This window comes from Cupressus sempervirens, chromosome 1, assembly GCF_028749045.1.
Source record: "Cupressus sempervirens isolate cs-2001-9-10 chromosome 1, ASM2874904v1, whole genome shotgun sequence".
Taxonomy (NCBI): domain Eukaryota; kingdom Viridiplantae; phylum Streptophyta; class Pinopsida; order Cupressales; family Cupressaceae; genus Cupressus; species Cupressus sempervirens.
The window spans coordinates 486,169,508-486,191,005 of record NC_143118.1 but is presented as its reverse complement, the minus strand read 5'-3'; the positions used below and the strand labels follow the sequence as shown (position 1 = coordinate 486,191,005).

Genomic DNA, 21,498 nt, shown 5'->3' with positions numbered 1-21,498 from the left:
ATTTTGAGGTATAAGTTGTTGCAAAATTTTGAAATTTTGTACATTAGCCAAATAAGAGATATGTTATGCTCATAAGAATAAGGATATCAATGCATGACCAAGTGTTTTTGACACTCATGTCAAAGGGGGAGATTGTTGCTCTCATATTGATTTTGATAAGTGAATGTCTATACACTTAAGTCATTTACTTAGTTCATGCCAAAAAAGTAGTATATGCCGAGCACAAAATGTATAAGATAGAGCATGCTGAGTTCATAGTGAGTGTTGAGTTACTCATGTGTCAAGTCACTCAAGTTTCGAGCTAAAAGTGTATGCCGAGTGATACAAAAGCCAAGTAGACAATGTATGCCAAGTGATATAGAAGCCAAGAAGACAATGTATGTTGAGTGATACCATGATGAGTCATTCGAATGTTGAGCCATAGTATAGAAATCATTATATGCCGAGCATCAGAGACTTCAAATGTCGAGTAACACAATTTTGTCATAGTTGTTTGTAATGGCACAAACTACTATGTAAACCATTTTTGAGCCAACTTATAGATTGAATTATGATATTTTGGTGATAAGGAAAAATCTTAAGTTGGAATCCCTATGAATTACATGCATCCAATTAGGAAAAGGGAAGGTTTAAGCGGTAAAATAGATGAATCACAGCCATTGATTCATACCTAACCCTAAGTCACCAAGGTCTTCTTAAGAAGGAGAAACCCTAAACTTCATGTGCGTGTGGAAGGAGCAACGATGGAAGTTTGCATGCGCAAATAGAGCATTCATGGTGACCAAAGAATTGTGAATTGAAATTGCATTGCAAAATTAGTTAAAGGAGAACAAAGGAAGGAAATAGTACATAGCAGAGAGACATGTGATCTAGAAGGATCAAGAATACATTAGTTTAGAGGTGATTCGTCATCAAGCAACAAAGTGCTAATTGTAGGATCAATGTTGAGTCATTATAACAGGTGAATTAGTTAAATCTCTTAACAAAGTAGTCCTAACAGGCTATATTGAAATCCTCTAACAAGGTACTTACTTAATTGTGAGTTGAAGTCCTTTAACAAGGCACACTTTTAATAGGGTGTCGAAATCCTTTAATAGGGTGAGACCTAACAGTCTTTGTAAGCCTTTAATAGGGCATATCTTTCACAGGGTAGATCATGTCTCATGAGAAAATATTGTAACTTTAATTGGATACACTTTATTACTATAGTTGTGAAGATTTGTGGGTGTCATCCCCACCCCAGTTTTACCTTCTCATTGGAGGGTTTCTGGGTAATCATATCTAGTGTCATATATGTGTGAATGTTTACTTGTTTACATGATTTAGATATACATGCTTTACATGGTATTTCATTTTACTTAGTAAATATATGAGATGGATATGTGGTGAAAGTTTTATGGGTCAAAGTTTAAACTACTGATTCACACCCAACCATCCTCTCAGAACTTTACCTTTCTTATTGAAATTCTAACAATAATATATGTAATCAAAGTGCATAAATGATATATTTTAGAAATGATTGCAGATATGGCCTGATGAAGTGAACATAAATTAGATTTGATGATGAAAAGAAAATAAAATTGGTCTAATGGATGTCAATTGCACCAAAATGTAATGTTGGGGAACTAGGGTTCACTATAAACTAGAAAGCTTAGGCCTATTTCCTCTCCAATTACCTTTGAAGGGGAGTGATATGATTAGCTGACTATGTTGGGTGCAAAATGGATTCAATAATTCTTCTCAATGAGTTAAAGATGACTACGCAATCATCAAGGATCAATGAATCAAGAAAAAGATGGTAACTTTTAGTGTGTATAGAAGAATAGAAAATAGATGTGTAGATTTTTCCATAAGAGTTGGAAAGTACAAGGAAAAATTAACCTATAACTTAAATTTAAAGCTAAATTGGGGTGACTCAAGTGAGTAGGTTGTTTAGGTCCTACTTGTTTTAAAAATTGTGAATAGCCATTATGTAGCCCTTTGATGATCATTCTATACTTAAATCCATGTGTGAACCACCTATTACCTACACATAGAAAAGAGAGAAAATATTGGGTTGAAAGGGGTTTTCCTAAGTCAAACCCCGGTTTAGGAATCTACCTTCAAATTAAAATAAACAAAAATGATATTGAAAGTGCGTTGTTAGGTAGTAGACCTGTTAGATTTAAAATTTTTAATTCCTTATACCTTACTGGTGCAATTATTTTTGAGGCATGATGAATGTTGAGGATTTCCATAATGTTCGATTTGAAGAAGAATGCATTGAATGTTTGATTAAATTGATGGGTGGAGAGTGATGTCAAAATGAAGGATGACTTTATTTTATACATTTCCCTATCATTTTGAGGTTCCTATGTGGTTTTCAAAGAAATCCAATATAATATTTTGAATTTCCACTCCCAAAAGGAAAATGTTGCAAGGTTTGAATTTAGGGCTTGGTTGGTGGAGCCAAGATGCCTTGGGCATCTTATTCCTAGGTTCCATATGCCTTAGTCATCTCATTCATGGGTCTCATATGCATTGGGCATTTAGGGCATCTCATTCATGGGTCCCATATGCATTGGGCATCTAGGTCCTCCAATGCAGACCTAAATTAGGGCAAAAGGTCCAAAATACTAGGAGGAAGCCATAATGTTTATTAGAATTAAGTTGGAGTAGTAGGACCAAGTATGAGAGGCCATACATGCTAAAATAAGTCCTAGAAGAGAAAGCAATTGCATAGGGATATGATTCGTAATAGTATATGAGTAATTGATTTATTATATTATATTAACCACATTTCCTATACATTCAATCATCTCATAACAAGAAAGTTATAAATAAAATTCAAAATGTTCTCCTTATTATTCAATGCCACACAATAGAGAAAAGATAAGGAGATAATAAATGACATTCTTCTTGTGCCATTTATTCTATTATTGAAGATGTGTACTTTTGAAATGGTTATTAAACATATTTTTATTTCTCTAAGAAAAAATGGTAGAAGGCATTAATATAGTTTTATATGATTTTTTCACTAAACCTTGTTTGATTTTATTTTTGTGGAAATAAATTATGTCATTTTAGGTTTGATTACATAATATTTAGATCTCTTATTTGATTTGATTATAAAAATATCTATTATCTTTATTGAACTCAATAAGTTTTAGGGCGGGTTTCACCATACTTAATTCCAATAGAGATACCCTCTTCAAAGTGGACCCATATGCCCTTTTCAACCAACCATATTATTTTATAATATATGCATAGGAAAACTACTTCTCGCATTGCACTACAAGTATATACATCATTTCTAAATATAATTTTAAATATTTTTATTATTACATACCTCTTTTGCAAGTGTCTAATCTTCGTTGCAAATGAAAATATATCTTGGATATAATTATAGTAAAAAGTTATTCATCGGATGATAAAGTCTTTGATTCTCCTAACAAAAGAGTGCATCCTTCTTTTCTGTGTTTGCGAGAATAGTTTTTCTTAATTTTTTTAGCAAATGGTTTTGTGTAGATGAACATAAGTACAATAACATGGGAACAAAGCTAGCCATTGCTTAAGCTTTCATGATGGATCTGATTATCATGCTCAAATCAATCTATATTGCTATGTTTTATTTCGTTGTGCGAGAGAATTACAATAAACAATGAAACAAACATATCATCCTCTTTTAGTGTCAAATATTGAAAGAGCAAAGATACTTTAGTTTAAAAAATTATATTTATACCTAGCCCAAAAATTACTCGGTTGTGGAAATATCTCCACGATTCTAACTAATATTGATTTTGTTCTTACTTTCAATATTTATAAAAATATTGAATGAGATCAATTTCTATTTTTTAAAAACTTATGATCTTGTCATTGAAATATTATTTTTGAGGAAAATTTATTTAATTCAACAATTTCATATAATTATGGGAATCACGAATACAAACATAATAGGCTATAAAAAAATACAATGTACAAGGTATTCCATTATAATAAGTTATATTTTAATATCATACTCCAATGTAGCAATTTTTAATTTCATGTATTCTAGATGTCATAAGCCGACTCATATTATGTAGGGTTTGTTAGCAACATTTTATGACTTTTATTGACTTGGTCGAGTACTTTCTGACCCAAGTCATTATGATTATGTTAAGACATGGTTACTTGTTATGTGATTGATTGCGACTTTACATTGATTTTATGTCATGATTGTATTTGATCTTATGATGATGATCTTATGTTATTTTGATGATGTTTTACTTCGATATATGTATTTACAACTAATGAAATGGTGAATTATTATACTAAAAAAAAAAAACTAACGATAGTTGCGAGAGTTTGTTGATACTCTCTGGTTATGTTGTTGTGCCTTGGTTATTAGTTTAGTTTATTGGTTGGCTATGTTTCTTAGATGGTTATTTTTTATGTTAAAAATGGGTCTTGGATGAGGTGCTAATGTGTTGGTTTCTCTTCCTATTGTTGCGCTAGTGACAAAGGCTTTGCCTCTTGTTGTTCTCTTTTGGTCAACAACTCTATTTTGGCCGCTTTTAATATGAAAACAAGAAGTAATGAAATCCATGGAGGGACATCTTTTGAGTGGCTTATCTCACCGACAAGGGGACTCGTCTTGCCTTAGCCTACACAGATACTCAAAATATAAGTCTACGATTGGTAGTCCATTTCTTTCATTGATTAATATTGAGTGAACCAACAATTTCTAAAAATAACTTAAATTAATAATATACAAAATTATTTAAAGAAATTATAAATATATTATAAGATATTTTTTCTTTTTGAATAGGGTAAATTCAAACCTACCAGCCCACCCCAAAAACCTTATGAGGTGCTGATTCAACGTATGGGTCCAAATTGCTAGCTCCCGTAAATGCAAAGAAAAGGTAATGCAGAAATTTCAAAGTGGAGATTAGGAATTGTTCAAGTCGGAGCGGCGAAAATAATAATAATAATGTTTCCCGTTGGACTTTTGAAGGTGCGGCTGCAGAGTCCGCCGACGAATGTCACCTCCCAATGCACTGCAATTTGTTTGACCGATTCGCGAGAGAAGAAAACAGCGCGCCTGCCAACTCGTAATGAGAATCATACGATGCTTCCCGCTGGTCTTCCCTCGGTGACCAAGTTAAAATATTTGAAGAGTTGACACTTGGACTTTGTTGTGAGGAATATAAATGGATCTCCTTGGCCCGGACGTTGGGGCGAAACTGCAATATCAATACTATTCTATCCTTTTTATTATAATATCTTACGATCGCAGAGAATTTGATCAGAAATTCGTGGAAGACAACGAAGCAGGTGTTGTTGTTGATCGTGTAAGCTACGCGGAATTTGAGAGTGAAGCTTCCCAGTCCGAAGGACATCAGAAACCCCCGCTGCAATTTCCGATCTTTAAATCTCCATCTTTAGGAACGGGCTGCTGGAAGTTGCATTTACATGGTTAGGGTTTCACAGCAACAAATCAAAGTATTTATATTTATATTTCCTTCCGAATCGAGAAGCTCCAATGGCGCTCACGTCGAATCCTCCGGAAGAGAGCGTAAAGATCTCGTTCGGCGTATACAAGCCCACCGACGGCCACGACATTGACGACGCCGTCGCTCATCTCAGGGCCCTCATTTCCCTCGCCGAGCTGGGGGCGGATCTCAAAGCGATCATTTTGAAGAGCGTCAATGGCTCCTGGGTAGGCTGAATCTCACAATTTTCCGATTTGCTGGCCGAATCGTTAGGATTTTTGAGTTTCTGACACAAGTTTTGCCCCTTCTTTGTGTGAATCTTACAGGTTGCCGTTTTCTGTACTTCGAGCGTTAGCCAGATTCGAACCGAGGACGATGAGGTGATTAGGGTTGTGGACTGGGGTTCGTTCCAGAAGATCACGGAGGAGCAGAAAGCGAATTATTGCAAGGAGAAGCTGTCGGTGGGGGACATTGTTAGCGTGAGGAGAATTTACACGGATTTAAATAACCAGGAGCTGATTGCCTACAGCTGCCTGGCGCTCCTCAAATCCTACTTCGCGCAGATGGAGGGGGCTAATAACTGTGCGTTCTACAGATCCAAAGACGGGAAATTAGTAATAGGGCTGGCCATTTGGGACAGCGCCGATTTCGCCTCCTCGCTCTTGGATTCACGCAAAGGCAGCCCAGGGGAGGCATACTGGAAAGATCTCGGCGCCACTAATATCAAGTACGAAATTTGTCAGGTCGTTTACATCACAAGGGATTTTTCTTCGAAATCTGAATCGCTGCTATCCGCCGACGAACAGAGCAGGGCAGTCTAGATGGACGCCATTTTCGCGCAAAACAACCGTCAGTGAAGGGTTGGAATTGCTGAAATTGGAATTCGGAAAGAGGATCAAAATTTCCCCATCGGTGACTGCGCCAATCCTGTATTTTACTCTCTCTTTTTTCCTACATTATTTTAAACACAGGGCTCCAATGATGACCTGGCTAACAAGAAATTTCTCCCTTCACCATACGCCACTACTTTGACTTCTGTATATACCGAAAATTATTTCATTGATTATTTGATTGCGGACCAACCTTACACGGCCCAAAAGCTTGAATTTTGTATTTTTTTGAGGCCAATCTCAACTCTTCTCTTCAACTATCATATTCCATTTGCTTGCCCTTTCTAAGCGGAGTTCTAACATCTTTTGAAGAGAGATTTGGAATTGTACTCAAAAGTTTTATAATTTATGCTAATTGAACGTGTGTAGAGTTTTTATTAAAGTTAGAGTTCCAACAATTTTTTTGCGTTTGTTCATGCTCTTGAAATTAAATGGGTTTGAATTAGTGTGATTCTTGAGTGCAACTTCTCATCATCAAAGTGATAAGATCAAAGTTCATGTTTCGTATGAACTATAATATTATGTTGTTGATCTATTTAATGGTGAATATATTGGGGGTGGAGGAGGGGTGGAGAGGGGAGTGGAGGAAAGGGAGGAAAACTTTTCTTCTTACATGTTTGTCGATACACATGATTGTTGTCTAACCGTTTAATGAGTAAACAACATGTCAATCAAGACAAAAATGTATCATCACATAACACAATATTTATCTTGTGGAAACCCAATCAGGGTGAAAACCACAGTGTGTGAGACGATGATCACAAAGCTCACACTCTTCTACGATGCGCTCGATCAAGAGTTTGCCCTTGTTAAAAATTAAAGTTAAGTGTCACCCAGTCAAGGGATTTGACATAGATCTATCAGAGTCTTCACTCGGTAAGAAGTGGCTTGGTTAAAGGACTTTAGACACAAAAAGGCGTCACATTGTCAAGAGATTTAATACAAACTTGTTAAAGTCCACTCTTAGCAGGATTTAATGTTGTAAAGATGAGATAACAACATAATGTTTGACCTATGAGAAAATAGCTACTTGACTTTGCTTGATATAGATCACCTTTGTGCTCATGGTCTGGTCTACAACTTGATATGCTCTTCCTCGGCTCTACAACTCAAACTCAATCACATTTGTGTTCGACTCTCCTTAGCTTTGATACACTAATCACTTATGTGTTTGGCTTGTTGCCTCTTCTCAACACACTTCTCAACACACTTTGCTTCCACACTCTATCTTCACCTATTCTTCTTGGCCTTTCTTCTAAGATTGCAATAAAGCTCCCTTTTTAGCATTCCATCTTTTCAAACTTGCAATTTGTTCTTTCTTTTGAAAATGAAAGGTTTATATAATCCTTGCTCATTCTATTGCAAACCCTAATTCATGAATTCAAAAATTGAATTCAACTGTCCCTATCATGTGTGTTCTCCTTTCTTTTCCATGCACCATTTTCACTAGTAATGTGTGTCAGGTGTACTTTACCATTATGGAAAGTCATGGGTTTCCGGTGACTTGTCTACTTAATGGCAAGAATTCAAATTTCAATTCTTCTACCTATCTTCTTGTTCAAACTAGGTGTAACAACTTCCTTTACATTCTCTAAGGTGTTAGATTAAATAAATCTTCACAGTTACGTGTCTAGTCACGAGTTTTCTCTTTTTTTCCTTTTGAAAATTTCACTGCCTCGAACTCACCAGTCGTCCCTGATCACTTCATTCATCATGTCTTGTCTGGAAACTTGTTTCTATTTCTCGTCTCTTTGTCACGTCTCTTGCTCAATGTTGGTTTACACTTAGCACACTTAGCCCACTTAGTCTAAGTGAATGTGAAGATCACCTATCTTCACTAGTCCTCCTTTTATCATACTCTTGTCCTATACTCCTCATATAGGGATGAACATCATGTGCTTTCCTTTATCTCAACGTTACCTTTCATATAGTGGTGGGCACTTTTTCCCTACATTGCGAGCAATGACAACACTCTCTTTATCAATCTCACTAGTGAGCTCCGCCAATCTCATAACATGACTTCTTTTACTAGTTATGTCAACAATCTCCCCATTTGGTATTGGTGGCAACCTTAGACAACTTCAACACAATTTTGTACCTTACCACAATCTTCTTAGTATTTAAAGGAAAATTATTGACTACTGCATACTTAGCAATCAATAACATTGTTCATTCACCTTGGTCTCCTCCTTTTGTAAAATTTCCCCCTGAGATAGTTGAATCCTTTAGTGCTTACTTCTCCCCATACTGCTCATGCATACTTCTATAGATGCTTTGCTCACTTCTCTCATTTACATCATGTGTCTCCCACTTTCATCACTTATCCCCAATCCTCAATTGACACCAATGCAGAAGGTGCATGTTTGTTTCTTTATGTCTCTGTGACTACTCCCCCTGTGAAGTAGTTCCTCTTGGTCATTAATTTATAGTGAATATAATACTTGGGTAATATGGATTGATGATTGTCCTTGTTGCTCTACTTTAGGCATAATGGGATCACTAGTAGGATTGGCCTCTATTTTCAATGAAAATTGGTCGAATGATCCACAAATTGTCTTGTTGGTATTTTTCCTATCAAAAATTTGACAAATCCTTATTGAGGTTGAAATTTCTATGCAAGTCTTGGTCGAAATTGACATCTACATTTAGCCATTGTGGTCATCGAAAATTTGACTAATGTTGGTCAAAAAACTTGGCCCATCTGACCAGGATGCCAAACCCATGATGACATCCTAGTCAGTGATTTGGTTGAAATTTTAACCAACCTTTGTTGAACTTTCAACCAACCTTGGTTAAGGTTTTGAGCAAGGTTGGTTGAAATTTTGATGAATATAGAATGTTTTTAAAAAAATCACTTCAAGATAAATATCCAAACTAATCACTAACGGCATCCTGATCAATGATTAGCTTGGATATTTATCTTGAGGTGTTACTTTGCATTCTAAATCCCCAATTCATTGTTGGAATGAATGTATTTTGTCCATCATATCCCATGATTCATTTATTCTTCTATAGAAGATCTCACTTACTTTCTGCACCATTTTGTCAAAGTATTTTATGATAATAAGGTTGATATTAAGTGAGATATGAATAAACATACTTTTAAATCTTTGGTGACCTTGCTGCCATAAGCATAGGTAGGGATGATGTTGTCAAAGTAAAGGACAGGCACAGATGATGCAACTGCACCAATTGTTAGATGTGGATACTTGAGGCATCTACATAATAAGATGAATATAAATTATAATTGATGATATTTTTATTTCTCTTGAATGATTAAGTGGGTATTGTATTTGAAATTTGAATAATCTGAAACATTGACAGTTGTAAACATAGAAGTGCAAGAGGAATCATGAATTTACAAGGTATGCTATTGGAGAAGTGTTGGAATTAGACAAGCCACCATTATGATATGATCTTTTACATTAACCAAATTTAGTTTTTCAATTTAACATGAAATATAGTTATGCAAAATGAATAAATGCTTTGACTTATCAAGACATACAATTGGGCATAGCCTTGGAGATCCACTTTCTCTAGTAAATTTTGAATTGTAATCTTCCTATCTTAGCTACAATGTGTGATCAATAGAACTATTAGAAATTGATATTTAAGCAACAATATATAGTTTGACCACTGTATCAAACTTCACTAATGCCCATTACTAAAGTTTTTTTAAGAAAGCAATGTATCAAAATATGAACATACTTCATATCTAAGGCTTCGAGGACATGAGTACGAAAGCGGTAAAGAAACTCATCAAATGTTATCCTTAGAGGGTAGCCCACATAGTTGATTTTGATGACCTTCATAATATCCTAGAATACACTTGAAGCATAACGTCTAATGAAAATCCTATGTTTAAGCATGCTATCTTAAAGATTGATCCTAGAAATCTCATTAGTCATTAAAAAAGAAAATATGTCTACTTTCTAGTTACTATCAAACTCAAAGAATCAAGTATAGAAATATATTATCAAAAGATGCTTACTCCACAAGGTAGTTGTTGCAGAATGTTACTGTTCTCAAAATTGCATGGCACTTGATCATTTTTTGGTTTCACACATCGTATGTAGTGAGGGTTTGTTGAGCTCAATGTCTTTAGGAGCAATTTCAATTGTTCCTAAATAGAAACAAAGAATAAATCAACTTTTCAATACTTTTAAGATTATTGATGTCAACAAAATAATATATGCATATGAGTACTATCAAGAATTCCAAGAAGAAAATATAAAAGGTAAGAAGACATACAAAATAAGTTAAAATCATGAAAGTTTAAAAGTTAGAAACTGCATTGTCACCTGTGTAAAAGCAAGCATCTACCCTACCTCTAAATATGCAACAATTGAGTTGAATTTAGATGACTTGGAAGGTTCCTTATATCAAACAAGAAAGAGTTTTTAAAGAAAGGTACATTTTGAAGAACTTAATAGATCTTGATGCTTTCCAACATCATAATCTTTGTTCTTTTCAAGGAATAAATCAGTCTACTATGTAACCTGTCATACCCATAAGACCTATTATACAAATGCAAGACTTGTACAAATAAGGTATTATAAATATGATTTAAAGATTAAGTTTTTCACTATTTCACCATAGTGATGAATTGTGAAGTCAGTGAGGTGAGGTTGTGGTTTGCTAAACTACACATTTCTCTTGATTGATCAAAAGTTTATGTTCTAATTAATGCACTGCAAGTTTAGTTGAGAAAAGGATCATTCACTTAATATATTTACACTATAAGATGTTGTATTCTATAGAAATACATTTAGTATATGAAGCTTTAAACATGGGTTGACAGAACCATTTACCAAGAGACTTGACAATGCCATTGAATGTGCATCTAATCACACATCCTTTATTTGCATATAAATGAAAAAATCAGAAAACAAAATAGAAATAGAAAAGATCTTTTCAATTAGTTCCAAAACATCTTGATTGTTATGACATTTAACATGGCTCCAATTAATTTATTCTTCTTTGTATTCATCTTCTTCCATCTTAAAGATGTGTTGCATGACAAGTAACAAAATCCATGAAAAAGTAACAAAAAAGGAAGACTTTTAATATGAAAAAGAAAGATCATAAATCATATAAGTTATAAAAATGACATATTGCCAATGATAAACTTCTTACTTGAAGAGTGTGTTGGTAAACAGATTGTTCTTTCCAATGTAACTCTTAAATGCCTGAACCTGTGAGAAACAATTTGATACCAACAGTTGGATATTCTATCATGAGGTTGATAGATTTCCTCTGAATTGAAAGGTACAGCTCCCTTATCAATGATATTCAATGAATTTTTTTGTTCCTAAACTAATTAAGTATGTTCTTAACCCGAGAACGGAAGAGGAAAACCAAGCCAGCCCTAGACAGAACTAACTCAGGCAGAGAATTCAGTTCTACACCTAGCCAACCCCAGGAATTCACATTTCCTATGACTCCCCGACATTGGTAATGCAATGTGAATGCTATGTATGCAAATGCATTGGAAAATGAAATGAAAGAGAGTGTTAAATAATCCCAATTCTTGTAATAGGAACGTCTGCAAATACTCTGATCTACAACCCATTCATAATTCAACACAAGATGGAAGATGATGCCCAAAACTGAAAATAACAATACTTTGATTGATAATAATCAAAGGAGAAATACTAAATGATCTGATTTAGAATAAAACCCCTGTTGCTTTAAACATCACAAATAAGAATACTCAGATTTTATTTGCTCACAACTTATGCTCAATCTATTACAAAAACTTGAACTCTTAACCCGCATAATGAAAATACAAAACAAATTAACTAAGTTCCTTCCCCCTACTCCAACTCTCTGACTCTTGCAGAAAAGAAGAACCTATATGCAATGCAATAAAATATCTAAATTAAAATGCCCTCTCTTCTGTTCCAGCTCTCTGACTGTCTACAGTCAAGAAGAAGGCCTCTACATGCAATCAAATGAAATATCTAAATGAAAATGCCCCCCTCCTCTACTCCAGCTCTCTGACTGTATACAGAAAAGACCGAATGCTTTTTACTAAAAACTTTACAAAGTTTATAGATCTTTACAATAATAGGCTTGTAAGAGCCAATGACCTTTCCTCTTCTTTGAATACAAAGAGACAAAATACAAAGAAAAAGACTTTTCAAATCTGAGAACTCAAACAATCACCACGGATGAAGGAATACAAGAATAATGACTTCTCAATTCTAAAACTATTCATTTCTAACCAACATTTGAGCTGAATCCATTGGGCTTCTGGAGTCGCATCATTTCCTCTGCTCATATCTGTTGCCTGAGTTCAATGATCATTGTTGTAACTATTCCCATGATATCAATCCTGAACTGCGATATAACATTGACCAAACAATGGTGGAGAATGATAATGGTGACAATGATGGCATATTACAGCATTGTATTCACTAGTTACATCTACCATATCTTTGACATTTATATATTCCTCCCTCGTGATAGAAGTAGCAAGGCCACTGTAGACTGCCAATCTTTTATGATATGTAGCCACACCTTTTACAAATTCCTCATAAGCCCTTGGGCATCCTGGATAATAAAAAATATTGCAATTTTCACAATCATAGCGCATTCTTTCAGGGTGGAATTGCAGACCCACGATGAACTTTCCTTCCTCTGGATTTTATCCATTTGGGTCATAAAAGCTTCAATCAAACCACTTGGGGCATATGCCATTTCCATGAATCTCTCCTTCATTTTCAACATTGCGTTGCTTAGTTTCTCCATAAGAATGAGACCAAAAATACATTGGACTTGACATTTATGTAGGTGCTTTATTTCTCTCTCCTGAAATAAATTGAGTTTTTGGTACGTAGATTTATGATAAATGGGTAAGATCATGGGAACAAACTCCTATCTCATTTGACTCTGTGAGGATAGTGCTTGAAAAGGCAATTTATTATGTTCCACAAGTCTTCTAAATAGTGAGATTACAAACCTGTGCCTTCTTTCAAGCTCATAAACTAATGCTTGGGGACAGTTGGTAATATGGGGTCAGTCTATCAATTGCATGAGTCACCCAAATCGTGAGCTCACTAGTGGGCTGGACTTATTGGTAACCCAAGAACCTTAGCATTATGTGCCAAACTAGTCATCAGCTTCAAAGGAATGGTCAGATTCATCTAATGTTGGACTTAAATTATCAGATAAAGTTTGTGAAGAACCAAGCACCTTGCATAGTTGCTGACACAAGTCTTTACCCGCATCAACTTCTAATACTCCTTCCAAACATATTCCTTCTATTTGCTTCTAGCAACTGAAATCCATTCTGTGTTATACCTTTGACACCTGTGTTGTCTATCCCGTGAAATAGTAGATGCAATGACCATATGAGTTGACAGAGATCCTGTTGAGCTCTTAGGAAGTTAATTTGTATTTTTGAGTTATGAACTTTTTGAATCTTTGTTATAACAAGTACACCATCATGTCCTGGTTGAGCGGACTTTTCTATGCAATCCATGACCTATGTTTCTAGCCATCAAGCATGAACATCATGTGACAATAATTATGATCAGACACTCGAGCTTTCATGCAGATTAATTGACTCCTTATAAAAATGTCCTATAGTAAAAGAAGTGCCCCCTAGTCCTCAATGATTGACAACAACAATCTTCCATCCTTTCTTAGCAAGAGCATAAGCCATGTGCTTCACATAAGGATCATTAGAATCACTTGTCAGACCAGGACCACAATCACTATAGGTGTTGAGTTATTCCCTAAAAAGCGCATGTTTAGACTTGTAGATCTTTTAATGTCATCATCTATAAGCCAATCCAGAGCAATAGTTTCCCCATCGAAAGAGAGAAATATCTGCACCAATCAATTATAGGATCTTTCTTGTTGAAAACACAATTTGGTAAAATGCTCAAGATACAAGGTAAAACAACATCTTCTGCAGCCTCCTTTGGTGTCATGCCTTGAGATTTACATTTAGTGCTTGCACCAAATGCTATCTTTCTACAAGATGAAGCCTTAAACATTATAATTAGCAAAATGTACCAACAAAATATTTACTTGATAGGCTGATTTGGAAGCTTAAAATTGGGGAACTGGAAGTACGCCTACAGTTGGCTCTGAATGGGGATTATGTGCTACAAAGTGCATAAAGAATCCAGAATCTCTAGCAAAAGACAAGTGCCTATCCATTGGGTTACAAAGTCTAAGCACAAAGAAGACTATCGAAGAATTGCTTGCCGGGAGGGTGGAGGGGAGTAAGGGAAAACCAAAACTAAGAAAGCAGGGAACACTAAGCTATGCACACCAAAACTTGTGGAAACAAAAGCTTATTTACAAATACAGGTGAGGAGACCTCACCATAAAAAAGAGCAAGCAGGAAAAAACTCACACATGGCCATTAACCGGAAGGGAGAAGTATGAACCTTTCTGGAAAAGAAAATTATGCTCCAGCAAGTTAAACCAAAAAAATTTCCCCTTGGCAACTTCATCATAATCAAAACTGAATCCAGAGGTACGCTGAAAATATGTGGCCTAGAAATCCCTTCCAAACAACCATCCTTCATCATATATTTCTAATTCATCTGTGCCTACCTGCACGTTACTTCTTGCACCATTATTCATTTTATGTGAGGAAGAAAGGTATAAAGATTTTGAATCTGGTACAGGAACACACTCACCTTCATCTCTTTCTACAACATCATTTTTAATAGAGATTCCAACATCTGAAACAATATTGAAAAATTTAGGATACTCAAATGGTTCTGAAAATGATGTTCCATCATATGCACCTTTATCACAGTCGGTTTGAATAGAACTTTTAGATTTCAAATCCAGGCTGAAGTAAAATGATTCTTCATCACACATAGGGTTAATTTGGACTAAAGTAACTTTATCCTTTCTAGTAGCTATCAAGTTTGAAAAATCCCTATCCAAATTCAAAACTTCAATACTTGAATCAGTTGTAGAAGAAGACTTACATTTGGCAGGCACCAAGACTCGATTAGCTTCTATTTCATGACAAAGAAAAATATAATCTAGATCTTCATCATCTTCATGATGCTGCAACACATTGCAAGGTACTGAAGATCTTTGTACAAAATCTGTTCTTACACCCTTTTCTTCAACTAAAATTTCAGACTTAATTTGATAATCATTGAAACATGATCCAGCCTTTCCATCGATACATAGTTTGTTGGGAACATTTAACTTTGTACTTTCATCAAAAGAAAATGATTCTAATATAGGATCATCATAAACTTGTGAAGATCAAAAATCATTTTTAATATCATCTTCTTCAAACTTAAAAGTTTCATACTCCGCTTGTGTACAAACCAAAGGATGATTTTCAAAAGAAACTTTATGTAAAAGATGATCATCATTTTCATCAAATCTGAAACTTGTAACCTCAGGAACAAAAGAAACCATAGACAAATCCTCATTTTCTATTTCACTTACCATTTCCCAGCTGTTATCAAGAGTGTCTTTGCCCATTGAAATTTGTGCCTTTGGAAGTTGGGGTATTTCTTGTTCTCCAAGAACTGAACAATTAACTGACATTGGTTCTTGATTTACTAGTTTTTCTTCAAGCACTTTTGCTGAAACAGAACTCCCCCTTCTTTGGTCTTGGACATTAAAGTACCACTGGTATACACACCTTAACAACATAGTGGATTGATGATCTTTAGAGAGACTTAATCTCTTCTTTTTAGCTTCATCAATGCTTTGTTTAAATGCAGTCCAAAGAAATTATGAATTGAAATCACTTTCAGCATCTATCTCTTTGAATGTAGGTTTTCTTCTAATTTTCTTTCTTGGTTGAACCTCTTGTTCGCTTAGGACCAAAAAATTATATGAGATGTGATGGTGCGGAACTTCTGCAATCTCATCATTATCTACCTTCAATTCTTTTCTTAGCTGCAACACCCTTTCTCTACAATGCTGCAATAACTTTGATTTTATTTCCAACTCCTTTAATTTTTGATACCTGGCACAAACACTTTTCCATAAAAGGACTGGTGCATGATCTTCTTCAACGCTCAAATTCATTTTTCTTCCATGGGTAATGCTTTCTCTAAAAGCATAAAAAAGATCACGCAAGACTGGATCTTGAGTTTGATGAAATTCAATCAAAGAAGGATCTAGCCTTCTTCCTTTCACAACTTTAATGGGCATGGTCTTTTAATAACAGAGTCGCCAATCTCCTGCAAGTAGAGATAATAATAATTCTGAAAATGAAAGCACTGGACTCTTCAACCAGAAATGATGAAAATCAAAATAGAGTCGCCAATCTCAAGTAGAGATAATAATATAAATTGAGGAAGTAAAACTTCAGCACTAATCTTCTTTTCCACTTCCCCAGTAGAGTCGCCAAAAATCTATTGGTAAACAGATTGTTCTTTCCAATGTAACTCTTAAATGCCCGAACCTGTGAGAAACCATTTGATACCAACAGTTGGATAATCTATCATGAGGTTGATAGATTTCCTCTAAATTGAAAGGTACAACTCCCTTATCAATGATATTCAATGAATTTGTTTGTTCCTAAACTAATTGAGTACGTTCTTAACCCAAGAACAGAAGAGGAAAACCAAGCCAGCCCTAGACATAACTAACTCAGGCAGAGAATTCAGTTCTACACCTAGCCAACCCCAGGAATTCACATTTCCTATGACTCCCCGACATTAGTAATGCAATGTGAATGCTATGTATGCAAATGCATTGGAAAATGAAATGAAAGAGAGTGTTAAATAATCCCAATTCTTGTAACAGGAACGTCTACAAATACTCTGATCTACAACCCATTCATAATTCAACACAAGATGGAAGATGATGCCCAAAACTGAAAATAACAATACTCTGATTGATAATAATCAAAGGAGAAATACTAAATGATCTGATTTAGAATAAAACCCCTGTTTCTTTAAACATCACAAATAAGAATACTCAGATTTTATTTGCTCACAACTTATGCTCAATCTATTACAAAAACTCGAACTCTTAACCCGCACAATGAAAATGCAAAACAAATTAACTAAGTTCCTTCCCCCTACTCCAGCTCTCTGACTCTTGTAGAAAAGAAGAACCTATATGCAATGCAATAAAATATCTAAATTAAAATGCCCTCTCTTCTATTCCAGCTCTCTGACTGTCTGCAGTCAAGAAGAAGGCCTCTACATGCAATCAAATGAAATATCTAAATGAAAATGCCCCCCTCTTCTACTCTAGCTCTCCGACTGTATGCAGAAAAGATCGAATGCTTTTTACTGAAAACTTTACAAAGTTTATAGATCTTTACAATAACAGGCTTGTAAGAGCCAATGACCTTTCCTCTTCTTTGAATACAAAGAGACAAAATACAAAGAAAAAGACTTTTCAAATCTGAGAACTCGAACAGTCACCACGGATGAAGGAATACAAGAATAATGACTTCTCAATTCTGAAGCTATTCATTTCTAACCAACATTTGAGCTGAGTCCATTGGGCTTCTAGAGTCGCATCATTTCCTCTGCTCATATCTGCTGCCTGAGTTCAATGATCATTGTTGTAACTATTCCCATGATATCAATCCTGAACTGCGATATAACATTGACCAAACAATGGTGGAGAATGATAATGGTGACAATGATGGCATATTAAAACATTGTATTCACTAGTTACATCTACCATATCTTTGACATTTACATATTACTCGCTCGTGATAGAAGTAGCAAGGCCATTGTAGATTGCCAATCTTTTATGATATGCAACCACACCTTTTACAAATTCCTCATAAGCCCTTGGGCATCCTAGATAATAAAAAATATTGCAATTTTCATAATCACGGCACATTCTTTCAGGGTGGAATTGCAGACCCACGATGAAATTTCCTTCCTCTGGATTTTATCCATTTGGGTCATAAAAGCTTCAATCAAACCACTTGGGGCATATGCCATTTCCATGAATCTCTCCTTCATTTTCAACATTGCGTTGCTTAGTTTCTCCATAAGAATGAGACCAAAAATACATTGGACTTGACATTTATGTAGGTGCTTTATTTCTCTCTCCTGAAATAAATTGAGTTTTGGTACGTAGATTTATGATAAATGGGTAAGATCATGGGAACAAACTCCTATCTCATTTGACTCTGCGAGGATAGTGCTTGAAAAGGCAATTTATTATGTTCCACAAGTCTTCTAAATAGTGAGATTACAAACCCGTGCCTTCTTTCAAGCTCATAAACTAATGCTTGGGGACAGTTGGTAATATGGGGTCAGTCTATCAATTGCATGAGTCACCCAAATCGTGAGCTCACTAGTGGGCTGGACTTATTGGTAACCTAAGAACCTTAGCATTATGTGCCAAACTAGTCATCAGCTTCAAAGGAATGGTCAGATTCATCTGATGTTGGACTTAAATTATCAGATAAAGTTTGTGAAGAACCAAGCACCTTGCATAGTTGCTGACACAAGTCTTTACCCGCATCAACTTCTAATACTCCTTCCAAACATATTCCTTCTATTTTCTTCTAGCAACTGAAATCCATTCTGTGTTATACCTTTGACACCTGTGTTGTCTATCCCATGAAATAGTAGATGCAATGACCATATGAGTTGAAAGAGATCCTGTTGAGCTCTTAGGAAGTTAATTTGTATTTTTGAGTTATGAACTTTTTGAATCTTTTTTATAACAAGTACAACATCATGTCCTGGTTGAGCGGACTTTTCTATGCAATCCATGACCTGTGTTTCTAGCCATCAAGCATGAACATCATGCGACAATAATTATGATCAGACACTCGGGCTTTCATGCAGATTAATTGACTCCTTATAAAAATGTCCTGTAATAACAGAAGTGCCCCCTAGTCCTTGATGATTGACAACAACAATCTTCCATCCTTTCTTAGAAAGAGCATAAGCCATGTGCTTCACATAAGGATCATTAGAATCACTTGTCAAACCAGGACCACAATCACTATAAGTGTTGAGTTATTCCCTGAAAAGCGCATGTTCGGACTTGTAGATCTTTTAATGTCATCATCTATAAGCCAATCCAGAGCAATAGTTTCCCCATCGAAAGAGAGAAATATCTGCAGCAATCAATTATAGGATCTTTCTTGTTGAAAACACAATTTGGTAAAATTCTCAAGACACAGGGTAAAACAACATCTTCTGCAGCCTCCTTTGGTGTCATGCCTTGAGATTTACGTTCAGTGCTTGCACCAAATGCTATCTTTCTACAAGATGAAGCCTTAAACATTATAATTAGCAAAATGTACCAACAAAATATTTACTTGATAGGCTGATTTGGAAGATTAAAATTGGGGAACTAGAAGTACGCCTACAGAGTGATATACTTTATTGTTAATTAGTATCGTATCAAAGTTTCTTTGAGTAATTATGAATGCATCCTTGAATAACTCTATCATAAACCAAATCACTAGCTAATTTGGCAGTCAAATGCAATTAAATTAAATCTATTTTAAGGTTTATGATAATTGTACATATGCTTAACAAAAAAGGAAAACTTTTAATATGAACAAGAAGATCATAAATTATATAAGTTATAAAATTGACATATTGCCAATGATAAACTTCTAGCTTGAACAATGATATACTTTATTGTTAATTAGTATCGTATCGAAGTTTCTTTGAGTAATTATGAATGCATTGTTGAGTATTTCTATCATAGACCAAATCACTAGTTGATTTGGAAGTCAAATGCAATTAACTTCAATCTATTATAGTGTTAATGATAAATGTATAGATTCTTAACAAAAAAGGAAGACTTTTAATATGAATAAGAAGATCATAAATCATATAAGTTATAAAAATGACTTATTGCCAATAATAAACTTCTGACTTGAACAGTGATATAATTTATTGTTAATCACTATCATATCAAAGTTTCTTTGAGTAATTATGAATGCATCCTTGAGTAACTCTATCGTAGACCAAATCACTAGTTGATTTGGCAATCGAATGCAATTAACTTCAATCTATGCTTGATATTTGATTTGGATCCATAGATGGGATTAAGGAAATGTTATTGCTTTGAAGATCATTTGAACACACCTTGAAAGTTTGTACTAGGTAAGTGAAGTAGATAATAAGCCTACATATAGTACAATCCAAGTGTATTTCCTCCTTGCATCCTTATGTAGAAGTACTAGTTTAAATTCACAAGTTCAAGTTGCATTTTGTAAGTTGGAAGCTAAAATATATTTGCAATGCACATTGTGAAGCCATATTAATCAAAGTTAAGTAAAAAAAAAAACCAATAAATCTTACTTGTTTCCTTTTCAATGCTCCTAATATGTCCCATCAATCATGGAAGGTGGTCTTGATTTAATCTAATAGTAACTGCAAAAATGGCCATAATACCAATAAAGATAACCATAGTATAATTAAAGAAAATATATATGGTATTTCTCAATGTCATAATTTTCATTTACAAAGGATTTAATGCCAATGTCAAACTGCAAACTTGATCTTTGCAAGAGGAATCATATAGATTTGAGATATTCAAGAAGAGAATACTTAGATAAAAATGAAGCTGAGTCATGCCAGAAAAGTTGAGTATTGGCCCTTCTAGTTTGTTATTTGATAATTTCTTGACAATGACACATTAAAATGCACTTATAAGAAAAGACCTAGAATGAATGAAATTGATTAATTAATGAAGGTATGTTAGTTTGAGCTTCACTTGGTTTTGAGAATACTTTAATATTCTCTAGTTAACAAGGCCAACCATGTGAAGGTGGAAGCTCATCTGACCTCACTCCGCTCCGCTAACATCAATCTAAATTTCCCATTAACATCTAATTACATTCTTCATTCATTAATTCATCCATTTATGAACTATAACATTTAATCAATACAATTACATAACATTCATTAATATGATATAAAATTCATTTATACTAAAAAATAATCAAGAATTCATTAACACATAACAATAAATTCATGTAGAAGAAGATGGATATAATGGAGAATATAGTTGATAGTTTTGAGAATGGGCTAAAGAAATTTATAGATCAAAGTTGTTCCATATTGAAAGCTATCATAGAGAATATCAAGAATTTGCTAGATAAGCTAGAGTAGGGGAGAAACTAGGGTACAAAGGATATGGAAGAAGATCAAGACTGTTGGAATTAAAAACAAAAAGAGTAAACTTTTGAGGGTGGGGGGGTGAAT

At 34.7% G+C, this 21,498-nt stretch overlaps 1 protein-coding gene across 1 annotated transcript; it reads left to right on the top strand.

Moving 5' to 3' along the window:
* Positions 1 to 5,499: 5,499 nt before the first annotated feature.
* On the top strand, positions 5,500 to 6,725 carry LOC149578382 (uncharacterized). Its single transcript, XM_089828672.1, has 2 exons — positions 5,500 to 5,680; positions 5,780 to 6,725. The coding sequence occupies exons 1-2, from the start codon at positions 5,504 to 5,506 to the stop codon at positions 6,272 to 6,274; spliced, it is 672 nt and encodes a 223-aa protein (XP_089684798.1). The 5' UTR covers positions 5,500 to 5,503; the 3' UTR covers positions 6,275 to 6,725.
* The last annotated feature ends 14,773 nt before the right edge of the window (positions 6,726 to 21,498 follow it).

What these genes read in the sequence shown, in the direction of transcription:
- LOC149578382 (XM_089828672.1), top strand. Translation starts at nt 5,504, where the DNA reads ATGGCGCTCACGTCGAATCCTCCGGAAGAGAGCGTAAAGATCTCGTTC. An exon ending in AGAGCGTCAATGGCTCCTGG is followed by an intron (nt 5,681 to 5,779) that starts GTAGGCTGAATC and finishes TGAATCTTACAG; the next exon opens with GTTGCCGTTTTCTGTACTTC.